General features: G+C 40.4%; 1 protein-coding gene across 5 annotated transcripts; it reads left to right on the forward strand.

The window, feature by feature from the left end:
- Positions 1-6,928: 6,928 nt before the first annotated feature.
- On the forward strand, positions 6,929-15,526 carry ulk4 (unc-51 like kinase 4). Of its 5 annotated transcripts, none has more exons than XM_080767807.1 (12): positions 6,929-6,989; positions 7,679-7,819; positions 8,660-8,759; positions 9,463-9,602; positions 10,073-10,256; positions 10,664-10,765; positions 11,154-11,237; positions 11,368-11,440; positions 11,904-12,011; positions 13,144-13,283; positions 14,278-14,341; positions 15,152-15,526. In XM_080767807.1, exons 2-12 carry the CDS (start codon positions 7,682-7,684, stop codon positions 15,213-15,215), a joined length of 1,197 nt encoding a protein of 398 aa, XP_080623933.1. In that variant the 5' UTR covers positions 6,929-6,989; positions 7,679-7,681; the 3' UTR covers positions 15,216-15,526. The 5 variants fall into 5 exon arrangements, with proteins under 5 accessions (XP_080623933.1, XP_080623936.1, XP_080623937.1 ...); XM_080767810.1 differs by having other exon boundaries at positions 15,155-15,526; XM_080767811.1 differs by having other exon boundaries at positions 14,282-14,341; positions 15,155-15,238.
- The last annotated feature ends 908 nt before the right edge of the window (positions 15,527-16,434 follow it).

Raw genomic sequence — 16,434 nt, forward strand, 5'->3', positions numbered from 1 at the left:
ACGGTCTCTTCCCTTTTCTCCTCAACACCAAAATCTCTTTAAATAGCCGATCTACAAGATCACGTCGTGCCACGTTGATATTGATGCTCGGTTTCATGTCACTTGTGGTTAATTTTATGAGTATTTATCTTGTGAAGCTCTAGTTTACAGTAATGTCCATAGAAATAGCTCTGGGTTTATACTTTATTGTCACATTTGGGGTCATTACTGCACTAGTATTGTATGAGCCAAAGCCAAGCCGATGAAGTGTTACCTTTGCGTCTATGAACTATCACTACTTGTGGAATATGTCTGATGAAACACATGTGTTTCTCAATCACAGGATCATTCATGACCGAAAGATTTGTTGCGAGACATTCACGTGGTCACAGCCTGAGGCAGATTCTAAAAAGGCCTTCTAAATCCTGACCTACATTTTCTGAAAAACTTCAAATATTATTTTTTTTACATTTTTGAAACACCAAAAGGGGTTCCCGCCCAGAATGGGTTAAGAACTACATTCTCTCTACACATGTATGAAAAGTTGCTACACAAATAGTATTATTAGATAACGGACATTTACCATACTTCATGTGGTTGCCAATATTTGGGTCCTCGTCTAGAATCATTTAAGTAATTTAAATTTCCAATAGAGCAGCAATGCTGAACCTATCCTGATTGATGACAAATAACGAAGATTTAGAAGTACTATGATCTGGGTGTGGACTGGGCTTTCAATGGCCCAGTCTTTTATATGGTTCTGCATGTTTTAGTTTATTATACGATCATATATGTCACACTGTCACACTGTGCGACGTGAAACAGGTCAAATTGTGATTATCCCCTCATTGAACAGAGTCTTGTCAACCAATGTCGCCCTGATCTTGGCTCTGTCCATATTATAACTGTGGTCCCAGACAGTTCTCAGAAGGTGGCATACTTCAAAAACAAATGCCAGGAATTCAGGATTCTCCACTGAAACTGTCAAATATTGTAGACTAGCAGATAATGATTGATTTAAAAGATGAAACCGGTACATTTGTCTAAGTAATCTGATTCTTTCCAATAAAAGTAGTATTTTCTGTAACACACAAAAAGCCTTGCACGCAGTCGGAAATTTTAATTTCGTTATACAAATATTTCGTTCACATTATTATTGAATGGCCGGCCGCGGCTAGGGATTCAGGGCTGGAGCCAGGCTAACAACGACCCTTTATTTTTACATTCCTCCAGCTAGAAGTTATCACTTTGAAAATCATCACAACAGACAGCAGTCCAGAACAAGAACAGGCAGGAACCTGCAACAGTGATGACTATAGTCGTACCTCTGATCTAAGTGTTGTTTATAATGATACAGGGTTGAGAGAAAACAGAACTTCAGTTCAGATCTTATCTACACAGATGTTCTGATCAACACAAGCCGTAAATACCTGCCTCCAAGTTGAAATGAGATGTCTGTCTCTCTCCCAACTATTCCACAACTGTCTTGGAGAGATTTTACAGGTACTGTATGGAGCTGACCTGTTCTGACATTCCATATGTCCCCCACCCGTCCTTACTCTTCGATGTCTCCCTTTTGACTGATACCTGTCCATTCCAACTCTAGACGGTTCAAAGTTATTAGTGCAGCCGAGCATCATGCACTCAGATGTTTCCCATCAGCGCAGTGCTCCATCCCAAACCCATAAGCCATACACATCTATCTCACAAATACATTTAAAATACTATATTACTCATATGGTTTTCCTAGAGGTGGATATATCAGACAGTGTTGGTGTTCTGAAGGCAGAGGCAAGTTTTCGGACCATTTTTGTGCACAAGAAACGATTCCAAACCTCCTCCTCACGTCTTCCCACAATCTCTCTCTCTCTCTCTCTCTCTCTCTCTCTCTCTCTCTCCTGTATCAAGTCTTCATCCACATCAACAGTCACAGCACACCAAACTTTCACTTCCTTCCTTCTAACAGTTTCTACACAGCAGTAGTCTTGCATAGTACTAGGAACCCCCGGCCTTTCTCTCTTGCAAATTCACGCAAGAACGCACGCATGCGCGCAAGAACGCACGCATGCGCGCACGCACACACACGCACGCATGAACCCACACGCACACACGCACACACACACACACACACACACACACACACACACACACACACACACACACACACACACACACACACACACACACACACACACACACACACACACACACACACACACACACACACACACACACACAATGAATGAAACTGAACAGAGTGAGGGCAGATAGGCAGTGGAAAATAAAACACAGAGGTCAATGAGGTAGTAGGTGAAAGAACCCTCCTGTGGTTTGTCTGTGTAGCAATGGGCCAGTTAATCGACTTGAATTATAAAGTAATTCATTAACCATGGACAATCAACAACAACTGTAGGCTATAGTCAGCGGATGCAAAGTCCTCATCATTGGTCCATCACTCCCTTCCCCCGCTCCCACAACGTTGATGGCACCATCGCCACCCCCCAATCCATAACCTTGGAGTCATCCTCAACCCCACCCTCTCCTTCCAGCCCCATCTTAAACAGATCATCAAAACGACCTCTGCAACATTGCCCGCCTTCGACACAAACTGTCACATACTTTTGTAGAAACATTCAATCCATCACATCCAGACGTTAATCAGTTCAAAATACTGCTCACCACCTACAAGGCCCTCAACAAACCCCTCTACCTCTCCGACCTCCTCCACCTTCCGGCCGTTGATGCCAACCTCCTAGTGGTCCCACACATCAGACTTGCCTTATACACTCTAAATCTAATTCCAAATTGTACTGCTTTAATCGTTCTTTTGTTGAAATAGTTTTTTTTACTTTGAAAAGCACTATATAAATCATTTGATCTGTTATGTTCTGATAGTTCAGATAAATGACTAATAAAATAATAAACACTACTCTAGTACCATAAAGTCAGGTAAAAACCTCTTTGATATCAAAGCCAGGGGACTGGTTAAATAATCAGCCCACGTTTAATAGAACATGAGATAATACAAACAGGTCAGGTCAACATACTCATTATACCAAGACTTTCATCATACCAAGACTTTTTATCACAACAGATTCACTAACGTGTGACGTGCGTGCAGTATTAAAGATTTGGCTGCTGATCCTTTTTTTTCACATGCCTGTCTTCGAGTCTGTCTGTCTGTTTGTCTGTCTGTCTGTCTGTCTGTCTATTTATTATTCACAGTGAATCTCAGGTCGATTAAAACAGTCTACTGTGGTCAGAAATGTCAGGACTTGCATGTTGCAGGTTTGCTGCACAGTAGTAGAGATGTTTTATTTCCTCCCAATACTGATTCTGATTCCATAACAGTGTGTGCAATTAAAAAATCTAGGACAGTTATTTGAGGAGGGGATTCCAAATGGACCCTTACTGGTCTGTATAACTCCGAGAGTGTACACATAACTCATAGACTGGCACACTCACCGATACCAACATTTTAGGCAGTATTGGCAGCTTTTCCGATACTGGTATCAGTGTCGGAACAACTCTACTGCACAGGCAGAAGCTGTTTGACTGTTGCCCAGTGAGAACCCCCCTGCTCTGTGTGAGAGCAGGGCCTTTCAGCATGCCAAGTCACTTGAGCCATTAGGAAATTAACCCTATTGTTTTGCTCTGCCCCTGTTTGAGTGTGAGCTTTCTTAGCGGAGAACCTTAATCCTAATGAAAAAATCACACCTGTGTGAACCGAGTGGTGCAACTCCCCCCTCCTATCCTCTCTCTCTCTCTCATTAGCAGGCAACAGTGCAGCACTAATACTATCTCTCTCTCTGTTTCTGGCAAACAGCGCCCCTACTGGTACTCAGTCATACTCGTGCTCATTAATACATACATACATAGGTGAACAAGGACACCTATGTATGTGCTGGTTGTATGTGCTGGTTGTGCTGGTATGTGCTGGTTGTAGGAGTGGTTGCACCACTCAAAAATGTGACAGTGATATTAGGAGGTTTCTTTATGGCACAGTGGCATTTTTCTGTGTCTGTGGCTGAAAATCGGTTGTAAAGACGAAAAGACTTGACCATCATCACACAGTTAAACATCACAAGACACAGGACTGGGACACACTACAGACTAGTACTACAGAGCTGACCACAGTCCTCCAGTACATATTCAAGTTAAAATATTTAGCTAGCCTACTGAGCTAGGCTTGGAAGAGTGAGATATATTCATGTAGGGAAGATAATAGAGATCTATGCTTTGAATGTTTGACAGAATTTAGGGTCTTTATAAAGTGTATCAACTGCACTGTAGAAGAGATTAGCAGTACATATGGTAATCCCAAAGTTGACAACAGCTTGACTTGTAACAGTTGAAGCATTTGCTGACTAAAAGGAGATTGTAGTCATCATGTAACAAGTGGGAGAGGATTGGTTTAATCTCAGTCACTGTAGCTGCCAGCCTGGTTATATGCTATAATCTCCAATCAATACAATCTGCTTGTGACAATGAAAGCTTATTACATAGAAATGTGTCTATACCTGGTACACGGTTTGGTAGCCTACATTTCTTCTATCAGCCTAGAACTGTTCAATGAAAAAAATGCACATGTCGTGCATCAGGGGTGTCCCGATGGGCTCCATACCTGAATTGTATTACCCCAACATTTTTACATTGAAGTTTTTTTATTAACCTATACCAGGTTTCCCATAGTATAATTTGTCAGGATTCCTTGTTCCTTGTTGTCTCATTCTGAAGGGGTAAAAAAGGCTATTTTATTTCATGTTTTACCTTGGATATATGGCTACATTTGGTCATGTGAAATAATATTTTTTGTTATTTTAGTTTTGTTCACAGCACACCTAACACAAAAAACATTGATATTAAATAATGATGATGATAGTTACATACAATTGTTTAAATGAGATGTACAGTATGTGACTTTGTTATAGTCCGGAGGCACATTATGTTTTCCTATATGGCTCCCTTTGAAAAAGGTTTGGACACACCTGTCATACATGATTCAACTGAGGTTACTTCAGAGCAGTCCTTCTCAACCTTTTTGAGGAAACCCAAACTGACAAACCTATGATTTTGTTTCTTTCTGGGTATGGTACCACTGGCACCATTTCAAGAAGAGTTCCACTGTTAAATATGTAATTTGTTCCAGAACCGTTACTGTTAGCTATTCATATTTGTTCTCTGTATTTACTATTTACTTGTAAATGTAAAAATGTAATAATAATGGTGACATTTAACTATCAATCATGACCCCTGGAACGCCCCTCCCCCAATGAGCCCTGAGGGGGTCGGCATGTCGGCACCATGGAGGATAATATAATCCCCAGTGTCAGACCCAGAGAATTAAAGATTCAGATGTAGCCTAAAACAAGAAGAACAGAAACTACCCATGAAGCAAGGGTAAAGTTCAATCGAATTAGCAAATTATATTAAAAATAAAAGAAGAACAAACTAAAATACTGGCAGAATCACAAAGCTGAAGAAAACGAATACGGTCCATCATTACGTGAACTCGAGTGATGAGAGTCATCAACAATCATCAACAAACAACAAAGAATGACTGTAGGCTACAATATAATGATTGAAGACTGTCAACATTAGGGGGTGCTTACCTTTCGGGAGCTGGTGAATTGTATAGTCTACATAGGCTACATGAAGAAAGTCCCTTTGTAAATGCTTGCGACGCAGGAGGCGATCATTCATTCACCGACTCATCCCTCGTATACAACTAACTAAACTAAACTAAACTAGAAAATAAAAAAATATTCTACACATACAATTCAGATCCTAGTTTTATCATTTAATTTCCGTTGGTTCCACCCGTTATATATTAAAATATGTCTCTTTCACGCCAAAAAATAATTCAATGTAAAAACGTGCAAGTGAAAGTGAGTGCAGTAGAGGGTGCAGACAAGTTTAGAGATAGTGTTGCCAGATGTTGTGACAGAAATAAGCGACCGGGTCTATGAAAAGACAATCTGGGTAGTGGGCAAAGCAAAGGAAAAACAATTGTCTTGAGAGACTAATGAAAAGAAGCCCCCAAAAGGCCTTTCCACAAATTAGCAATTTAAATCTAATATTCATTACCTATTTGATGATAGCAGAAGCAGATCGATCTACAAGCTAAAAATCATTCAACATTAAATCATCTAGTATGGGGATCCCTGGCTCAGAAAATGTTGTCAGATGTGGGTCAGTGTGGACAAATACATGAACATTTGAGAACCACTGGTTTAAACATTAGGAAACGAGCGTAAATAAGCAAATAACTACAGTACTACACTTTAGAAACAAGACCCAAAAGCGCAGCCCACAAACAATTACCAATTAGTACACACAACTTTAATATAGCCCAAAGCCGCTTTTAATAAGCGGACATGGTAACCCTGCTTTAGAAGCACTTCACAACAGAGCAAAGCAAACCGGCAAAACCACGTTTCGAAAACGATATCCGGTTAATACATTTAAAAATAAAAGGTTTCGAACACTCTCAAACCTCAAACATGATGATTTATGTGTTGTTTTTTGCCCAAATGAATGTGACTGTCTCTTGTCAGAATTGTGACTGTCTGAGGAACTGTTTTTTATTAGTTCAGGTACGCCCAATCAAATCAAAATAAAATGTTTATGCAAGATATTATTACCGGTAATTAACTCTATCCGTTGGGTTGGTGCATTCTTGTATCTAGGCAACGCAGGAATAACACATTTGTAGGTAATATACCGGGAGGTATCTAGGACTACTGGCCTTTAAAAGCAATGACATAAAACACATAATTTCCGGTCTGTTTTTATTATGTCGTTTCTTTATTTTTCTGTTTTTGTAAATTAAACAACATTAATGTAATAAAACGTTTGCTTTTTAGTACGTTTTCCTTAAACGGTTTATGGGGAACTTCTTTGACACCCCCCGCCGTAGATCAAATGAAGTGTTCCAAAACACTTCCGGCACTAGAACTACATCAAAGTATCAAAGCAACGATGTTGGAAAACTGAAAGTACAATGTATTGTAAGTTTTTATTGAGTGTGTTGTGTTGTTATGAAGTTGTATTATAATAGGCTTGAAAACACCAACAAAGGAAACTAAGGGATGCGCTTACTGTATGTACTGTTTTCAGGGTAAGAGAGAAAGTTGTTCATTGTTTCTAAAGAGTATAATTAAACACATCCGTGGCAGCAATAGGGTAGCTGAGTCGGGGATAAACATTCACCAAAATGACCATGTTTTACAATATTCATGTTGTCAATTAGGATGCATTCACTATTATCATTATTAGAATAAATTATTATCCACATAGGGAAATTGTTTTTCTTGGATCATGACAATAGCCTATAGGTAAATGACTAAATGCACCACGACAATACAAGACAAAAACAACTATAGAAGTTATTATGAACTAATCTAATCTAATCTAATACATTTTTGTCAGGTGTAAAGTGTGTGCATGTGCGAATGCATTGCATAAGGATAATAATGGTAGGGGGGATTATTATTATTTAATCTACTATTACATAGTGGTATTATATAGTATAGTAGCAGTAGTAATATAATGTATTGATATCTATTCTGTTTCACTGGGTCTCCACAGGTTTGGCTTGGTACTCAAATGTTGTAGCAATTTCTCTCTTCTCTTGACATGTCTGTATGGCAGAGTACAGTGATGCATTTCAAATGTCAACCCATGTCCTTTATGGCAGTAGATGGAGAACTTCATTCTGTATGAGGAGCTGGGATCAGGCAGCAGATCAGTGGTCTATAAAGGCAGAAGGAAAGGCAGTCTCAACTATGTTGCCATTGTCTGTGCTGACAAGAGCAAGAGACCTGAAATAACCAACCATGTAAGTCTGCTGGTCTTTGGTCAGATCCCACCAGAGCCCTCTCTCCTGTCATGTCTCTCCCACACTATCTCCCTCTCAGCTGTCCTACTTGTCTGTCCATCCTACACTGTCTTTTAAGGACGACTTTCAACCTGTCTTCATATAATTGGTAGTAGTCACTAATGCTCATGATAATATGGTACCATTTTTTTCTACTCGGTCTGTGTCTCATATAGTAAGGGCATTTTATCAGGTATTTGACCAATCTGGGAACTAAATCGTTACCAAGAAATTTCTTCACCAATGTTTCTAAAGGTGTCTAATAACATGTACTAAAAGTTTGAAATTCAACTCCTGGGGGAAATTGAGTTATTAGCATAATATGTGACCATACCCATAACATCCTATATTTCAGTAGCATGTGACATATGAAACTAGGGGGTTTTCATGATTCTGAATCCATTCCAAGCATTAGTTTTGCACAAAAAACAGTCCTTGGGAGGAAAACGGCCATAGCCGTCATCACAAACGTGATGAGGTCAGCACATTTGGCCAAGTGGATATGGCCTAACACCTCAGAAACCCGCCTACCAGTGACATCATCATTAGGCTTTTCCCTTTCTTTTATTGTTGTAATTAGCTTTCTTAATGTTTGTCTCTTCTACACTGGTCTCCCTCTCAGCTTTCCTACCGTCTGTCTCCTCCACTGACTCCACTGTCTCAGTATAGAATTCCATGCAAATTAGGTTGACTCATCACTCCTCTAGTAGTTGTTATCAATCAGAACAGTGTTGTTGCGTTTTTTAACCAGTAGGCCTATGCCATCAACTTTCAGAGATACATTGTTTTGTCTCCTACCAGGTTCGTTTGAGCCATGATTTGAGTCATGGGAACGTTGTGTCGTTCTATGAATGGTATGAAACCAGTAACCATCTGTGGCTGGTGACAGAACTCTGCACTGGTGAGTGACCCTCAATGACTCACGGTATTGAAATAAAGGTGCCTTAATTAAATTACAATTCCGGGAGTGCTGGTATTCTCTTTTAGAAGATTTATTGTAAAGTTACTTTCCTGACCGTGCAGTCGTGCACCCAGTAAGAATGCTCAGAGATTGAGACGATTTGGAGTCGTGCTTGCTTCCTTGATGTAAAGATGACTCTCAATGACACCTGGTGAAGTTATTTTTTTTTTAAATCTTGCTAGGCGACCAGAGATCTCTGTCAAGTACTGATATGTTTGGGGAGTAAAATTCTAAGGTAGTTGCTAGAACAGTGGCAAGAACGTCTGTTAACAACAAACCTATGCCCACAGCTTTGGAAACCAGTATGTCACAGCCCCACTATGACGGACTGCCCCAAAGACTTTGGATTGATTCTGCATTGCAATGTTTTTGTAATTATAATTGTTTCCACCCCTGTCTTTCATTTCAATGAAAACTTGGAGATTGTCCTCAGTGTCTAGTCTTTAGAACCTGACTGGCCTTAAGCCTATTTTATACTTTGTCGTGAAATGTTGTCCCGTGCGGAAGCTATTTTCAGCATGCTGTAGATTAAGAATAAGAAAGATTATGTTTGTGTATAGAGTTTGTACCCCCAAAGGTGTTTAATATATATTGTGCACCTTCTACCATTTCATTCACCTCCTTCCCTCATACCCGTCTTCAGGTGGTTCTCTGGAGGGTGTAATTGGCCAGGATGGTTACCTGTCTGAGGAAGTGGTGAAGGAGCTTGGGCGGGACTTAGTCAGAGGACTGAGGCACATCCACCAATCAGGAATCATCTTCTCCGAACTCACTCCGGCAAAGGTTGGAACATAGATTTGTGTGCTTGTGTTGTGTGTAGAAACAAAGAAGTGTGTTTGTTGGAGTATCTTGTCGGACGCCATCATGTTTCATTAACAGATCATCAAAGAAAACTCTCATATACAGACTTAGAGCCTAAGGTAGACTGTACAACATGGAAAAGGCAAACAAGCACTACTGTGGGGATATGGTAATGATGATGATACTCTTGACTTAATGTTGAAGTATCCTTGAGCAAGACTCTGACCCCTAGTTTTTCATGATGGGCAGGTTTGTGGCTTGTACTGGCTGTCTGAAAAGCATACTTTTAAAAATCATTTGGGGAAAAAGGCACTTTATCAATACACTATATTACCATCTAATTACTGACTATTCACCATCTAGAGTTCTAGACAGTCTGCTATTCCTGATTCAATTCCTGGCTAAACATGTAATAAGCATAATATGGAAACCGTTTTTTCTGGTTGCCGTAGATATTACTGGACGGACCCGGTGTGTTGAAGTTCAGTAACTTCTGCCAGTCCAAGGCAGAGGGAGAGACTCTGGAGGAGTTCTTTAGCTTACTGAACACCTCTGAGCAGACGGGGGGAGGAGGAAGAGGAGGAGCAGATGAAAAGAAGAACCCAGACATGAACGACAGGAGGAAAAGAATTCAAGGTCAGAGAGACTTCTATATTCCTTTTTTCTCTTCCCCTTATCATTTTGATAAGTGACATACAGTATACTGTGTGTGTGTGTGTGTGTGTGTGTGTGTGTGTGTGTGTGTGTGTGTGTGTGTGTGTGTGTGTGTGTATATATATATATATAGATATAGATATAGATATACCGGTACTTGTACTTGTATTAATCAAGGGTCTCATATTTAATAGATCATATATTTTCAGGTGGGTTGCCAATTTCAGCCAATCAGGAAAGAGTACCCATTTTAATTTGTTTAGTAGTTTCCAGTTCCAATTTTGTCTGCTCATTTCTTTGTGTCATCACTTCTAAATTAACTTGTTTATCTTTATCTGCGTGCGTGCGTGCGTGCGTGTACGTGTGTGCGTGTATGTGTGTGTTATCAGGCTGTCCACTCTATACGGCTCCAGAGGTGTTGGAAGGAGCAGAGACCAGCTGCAGCTCAGATCTGTGGGCTCTGGGCTGTGTACTTTACTACATGTACACTGGTACACGTATACAGTAACATGCACACATACCATGTACTTTACTACATGTACATGTATAACATACACACATACTTTGTACTTTACTACATACAACATACCCAATACCATGTATCTCCATTTTCTTTATTATTAACTTATTAAATATGAACGCATTGTGATGCAATGCATTGATATTCTTTGAACTGTTTGGAACACAGGTTATTTTTTCCATTTACTGATATGTAACGGTTTTGGACATACAAAGATTCTGCCCAACAACAACAACGATAATATGCATTAGTGTCTTTGTGTTAAACTTGACACATATAAACTGAATAAACAACACATCATAACTACAGAATACAACACTACACAATACTGGACTAAAGCAATTATTATTCTCTTCCAGGTAAACCTCCTTTCTATTCAGACAGCTACACTGAACTGACCGACATGATTTTACACAAGGAACCACCACCCGCTAGACAGACAGGTAAGCACGCACGCACAGGTGCCATAGGTCAAAGAAAGTTCCTATGAAACCCCATAGTTGTTAACTGTAACTTAGTATCCTGTTGAATAAAAATAAATAAAATAAATATGAATGTGATTATCTGTTGAAGGATCATCCAGTCCACCCAGTGAAGAGTTTCAGAGACTTCTAAAAGGCTTGCTCATCAAGGACCCTGATAAGAGGTCAGTTTAAATATTACTGTTACTACCACTACAAATGGACCTGTAAGAGTCCATTTGGTTCTCAGAGTTACAGACCGGTAAGGGTCCATCTGGAACCCCCTCAAGGAATCCAGAAGGTCCCTGGACCCCACTTTGAGAACCACTGCTGTGGTGAATGTCACAGTTTTGGTGGGTGGGTTCTTAGGATTGTAGAATTCACTGTTGTGTCTAAATTTTGTGTCATGTCGCTTAATGACTCCAACCACTAGTGTTTCATATGACTGGGTTTACTAACCACACCTCTGGGTTAACTAACCCCTCTTCTGGGTTAACTAAGCAGTAACAACATGACTGTGCTTACTAACCACAATTCTGTGTACTGTTAACCTTTAACTACTGTACCAGACTGCTGGCTTAAATCCTTAATTAGCTTGGAATTCACAGGCTGATGGCTTTTTAATGGCTCTTGTTTTTGTGCTTTAAGGATGGGATGGCCAGAGTTACTGACCCAGCCCTTCTGGACACAAATACTGGAGGGAGAGGATGAGGATGGGGAAGGAAGTGACGTTTCTGACGACTCCATCAACCCAGGGTGGGTCGGCAAATTCCTTTGTGTTGTGTTCTTCTGGAAGTTTACTGCAATTTATAGAACTGATATCCAAAAGAATGGCAAAAAGTCCCCCACAGAGACCATACAGTATACAGTACATGAATGTTTCACAGTCCCGAGACTGCCGACACAACACAGAAGAACTGTGCCTAAACAGTGCACTCCTAAAATGTAACTCTTATGGGAACAGTGGTGCTCAGTTAATTCCAGAAACCTTCCAGATGCTACATTAGACATTAAGCAGGCCTGTCCGCTAAGGAACTTTACTTCTCAGCTTGGTTTGTTTACAGAGACGGCTTGGCAGTGTACAGTATGTCCTGTCGTACTATATACTGTAGTATACTATGGAGAGTCCTGTATTATGTCCATATACTTTGGGCCTGTGCTAACCACTGCATTTTGGTCGTCACTGCCCAAAGTACTAAAACAAAGTACTAAGACAAGGACATTTAATGTCTCACATTCTATCTCACACTGGGGCGATAAAATCTCACACTGGGTGATAAAATGGTAGTGTTTATGAATTAGGCCTCTTTTCCTGCTATTGTTGGTCCTCAGCTACAACAACAAAACTGGACTTTTAAATGATGGCATCAGGCCAGGCCAGGCAATGCCAACTCCAACACACACAGGAGGTCACTTTTAGGAGAATGTGACAGTGTTCACAACATTACGCACGCACGCACGCATGCACGCACACACACACACACACACACACACACACACACACACACACACACACACACACACACACACATTTGACGAAAAGGTCTAAATATATTACATGCTACTGTTGCTTAGTATTGCACCACCAGTGAGTGCCTTTGCATGAAATATATCGATCACAGTGTCACACAGAGCAGTGGACACACTACATCAGCACTACTGGACCAGGGGTTTGAGGCCAAAATGGCTGCCCAGTGATGTCTAATCTTTATTTTCGTGCACTTCCTGCGACTGCAAAGTGCCTTGCCCGTGGGCATACGGACGCTAGTTGTGGATGGAGTGAAGAGAATTGTCCAGCAGACCTGGCGATTTGAACTGAAATCGTGTCTCACAAATCCATGTGTCTTATTTCTGTGGTGTGGTAACTGTGTACTTTGTTCATCATCAGCTATCCCCACAGGCAGATACAGACTGACAGAACGTCAACATGCACACACCCCTCAGTGAGAGGTGAGAGAGGAGACAGGACAAGGCCACCCGGGGCGGGGCAGGACTGTCACACGCTGTATCACAAGTCATTTACACTCGGTAATGTCTGTTACGTTTGTCTCACAGTGTTGATTTTGACAGCAAATTTTTATTTTAGTTTTACTCTCTTGAATAGTTTTCATTTAGTTTTAGTCACATTTTAGTCACCCGGAATGTTTTAGTGTCTAGTCTAGTTTTAGTCGACTAAATATCATAAGATTTAAGTCGACTAAATCTACAGTTGATTTAGTCGACTAACATGTATTTTGGCAGGCCTTGATGCCGTCGTAATGACTGATATTACACTTGCTGAAAATACTTTCAGCATTCAACCAAGTGTAACATGACTTATACTGGATCTCTTGTCCACTAGTCCCTTCCTAACATTTTAGTCTAGTTTTTATTTGTTGACGAAATTATCAATATATTTACCGGTAGTCTTAGTTTTAGTCATTATGGCTTAGTTTTAATTTGGTTTCCAGTCAACGAACATTTTTTGTCATTAGTCAACACTGGTCTCACATCACATCTATATCCTGCATCATACTGTGGAATAGTCATCGAAGTAGATGAGATCAGATGGTGTGAATGAAAACCCTCTCTTACTAATCGCTAATCACCAGTATGTTCTTATCAGGACCATGCAATGGAGGCAAAGACAGACATTTCCACATACTGCCTAGTGCCTACTGGGAGTAGGCGACTAGGAAGTGCGGACGTGAAATTACTGCCGCCGAAGCGAAAACATTGTGAAACTGACATGGCCGGTTAAGACTGATATGAGGTTAGCAGATTTGCGTGGCTGGTTAAGACTGAGATCAGGGTTAGGTTAAGGCCTGTAAGCCCCGCAAATCGGGCTAAAATCAGGCTTAAAATCGGTTTAGTAAGGGGGTTAGTAGGGTTAGTAATAGTCGGACAATGCGACCAATGCCACGTCGGACAATGGCTGACAACAACGTCAATATGTGGAAATGTCCATACTGGCTGCATTGCATGCTGTTGATAATGGCTGATGACGGAGATTAAATCATCTGATAACATTTGTGTCCTCCAGATAGCGTGTCAGAGCTGAAACCGAAGCATGTGGATAAAGACAACACTGAAGCTTTCTTCCTGAGGTACAAAAACATTCTAGGCTTCTTGTCCCAACTGGAGACAAGATGCATGTTATTCTGCTAAAGGCAGACATTCCTGAAAGGGAGACGTAACAGGGGACACCTCATATATATATAGGCCAGTCAATCTAAGCTAAAAAGGGGCGTGTCCTTGCCCAAATGTGATGACCTCATCACATTTGTGAAGACGGCTACGGCCGTTTTTAGCCCAAAGAGTGTTTTTTGTGCAAAACTAATGCTTGCAATTGATTCAGAATCAGAATCATGAATAACCCCTAGTTTGACACGTGATACTTAAAGCATAATTAAAATTTTCAAATTAGATTTTTTTTGCCATATAGGTTTTCAATGGTACCCCAACGTTCAACCCCTGAATTTACCATGATCCAAAAGAATCAATGTTTAATATGCTATTTGGATGACCCTAAGAATCATAAAAAACCTTGAACGATTACTATTGCAATTTCTTTTGGGTCAAATCTTAGATTGACTGGTCTAATATGTGTACACACACACACACACACACACACACACACACACACACACACACACACACACACACACACACACACACACACACACACACACACATATTTTGTGACACATGTTGAAAAGTTTTAGACTAACTCCAAACAGAGAAGGCCTCACCACCGGTTTAGAAACACTGCCCTAAGGGATAGAAGTCTGACACAACTGACAAATGAATGTGTATTCTTAACTCTACAATTCATTTATCAAAATCAATGCACTAAAAATAAAACGTGTCGCTTTTCTGTAGCCTACATATGAGCTGTGGCTGTGTTTTATGTCCAGCAGGTCTCATACATCTTCTGGGAGGAAGAGCAACAGACCAGACAAGGACTCCAATAACTTTTAATAATACGGTTGATATGAAGCTGCTCTTTATATATATTTGTGCCTATATATTAAATATATATTTAATTAGACTGTTTTATGGTTTGATTTTGCACCTCAGAATGATAAAATGTACAATAATAAAGCCAAAGACAAATACCCAAACTTGGACAATACAGTTTACATTCAGTTTTAAATGACCTGACAGTCTAACTGCTGTCATTGAGAAATAATGTATTCATTTTGTAAGTTATATCTGTCTCTGTAATTTATTTATTTATCTGCTGTTCACTGCTGCCCTAAAAATATCACTTGACTCACTCTTGACGAAGAGGACATATATCTTTACTGCCAAGAGTTTCATTAAAAGGCACTGGAGGATTTTCACTGTACAACTTTATACCAGTAGGGGGCATTGCAGGACAGGAAGAATATGGCGAAACAACACCACAAAGTATGATTTTCATCACCACATACAGGACAATGTGTAATAATTCACACACGAACACACACACACACACACACACACACACACACACACACACACTGTAGTGTACACAGACCTGATAATTTGGGGTCAGGTCTGTGTATGTGTCATTTAGAAAATTAGTGCAATGTTAAAATGTTTTGTTAATGCCGTTTTATTTTTCCATTAGTGTGTGAGTGTGTGTTTGTGTCCGTCCGCGCACGCCCGCGTGTGTGTACATGTTTTTAAATGTATTTTTAGACAGGACGTTGAGGGTAGAGAGTGGGGGACCAGCATGACATGCAACACAGCTCTGCTGGTGAATGGAACAGCAGAATGACAACAGAGTGGCCTGAAGAACAGATTGACAATAGAGAATGATACCAGAAGAGCAGGGTGAGAAACACTGGTGGACTGAAAGTAGATACTGCTACTCCTGGTCAAGTATTACTCAAGTGAAAGCTGCTCAAATTTATACTTGAGTTAATTTACTGAAGTAGGCCTATTGCTTTAAGGACCACCCATTTCCCCCACCCATTTTCATATAATTGGTCCTCACTAATACTCATTGTAATTGGCACCATTTCTGTACTCACTCTGTCTCATTGGTGGGACATGGACAGTTCTGAAACGTGCCTGCCAGTGAACAAGGGCGTCTTGTGGACCCCCTTGAAAACGAGATGGTTAATAATAATAATAATAATTCAGCATTCCCACATCAGCTAGGCCCTAGCAGCTGATGTGGGAATGCTGAAGGTGGGTTTTCAGTGCGGTT

This window comes from Protomyctophum bolini, assembly GCF_963924005.1.
Source record: "Protomyctophum bolini genome assembly, chromosome: 7".
NCBI lineage: Eukaryota > Metazoa > Chordata > Actinopteri > Myctophiformes > Myctophidae > Protomyctophum > Protomyctophum bolini.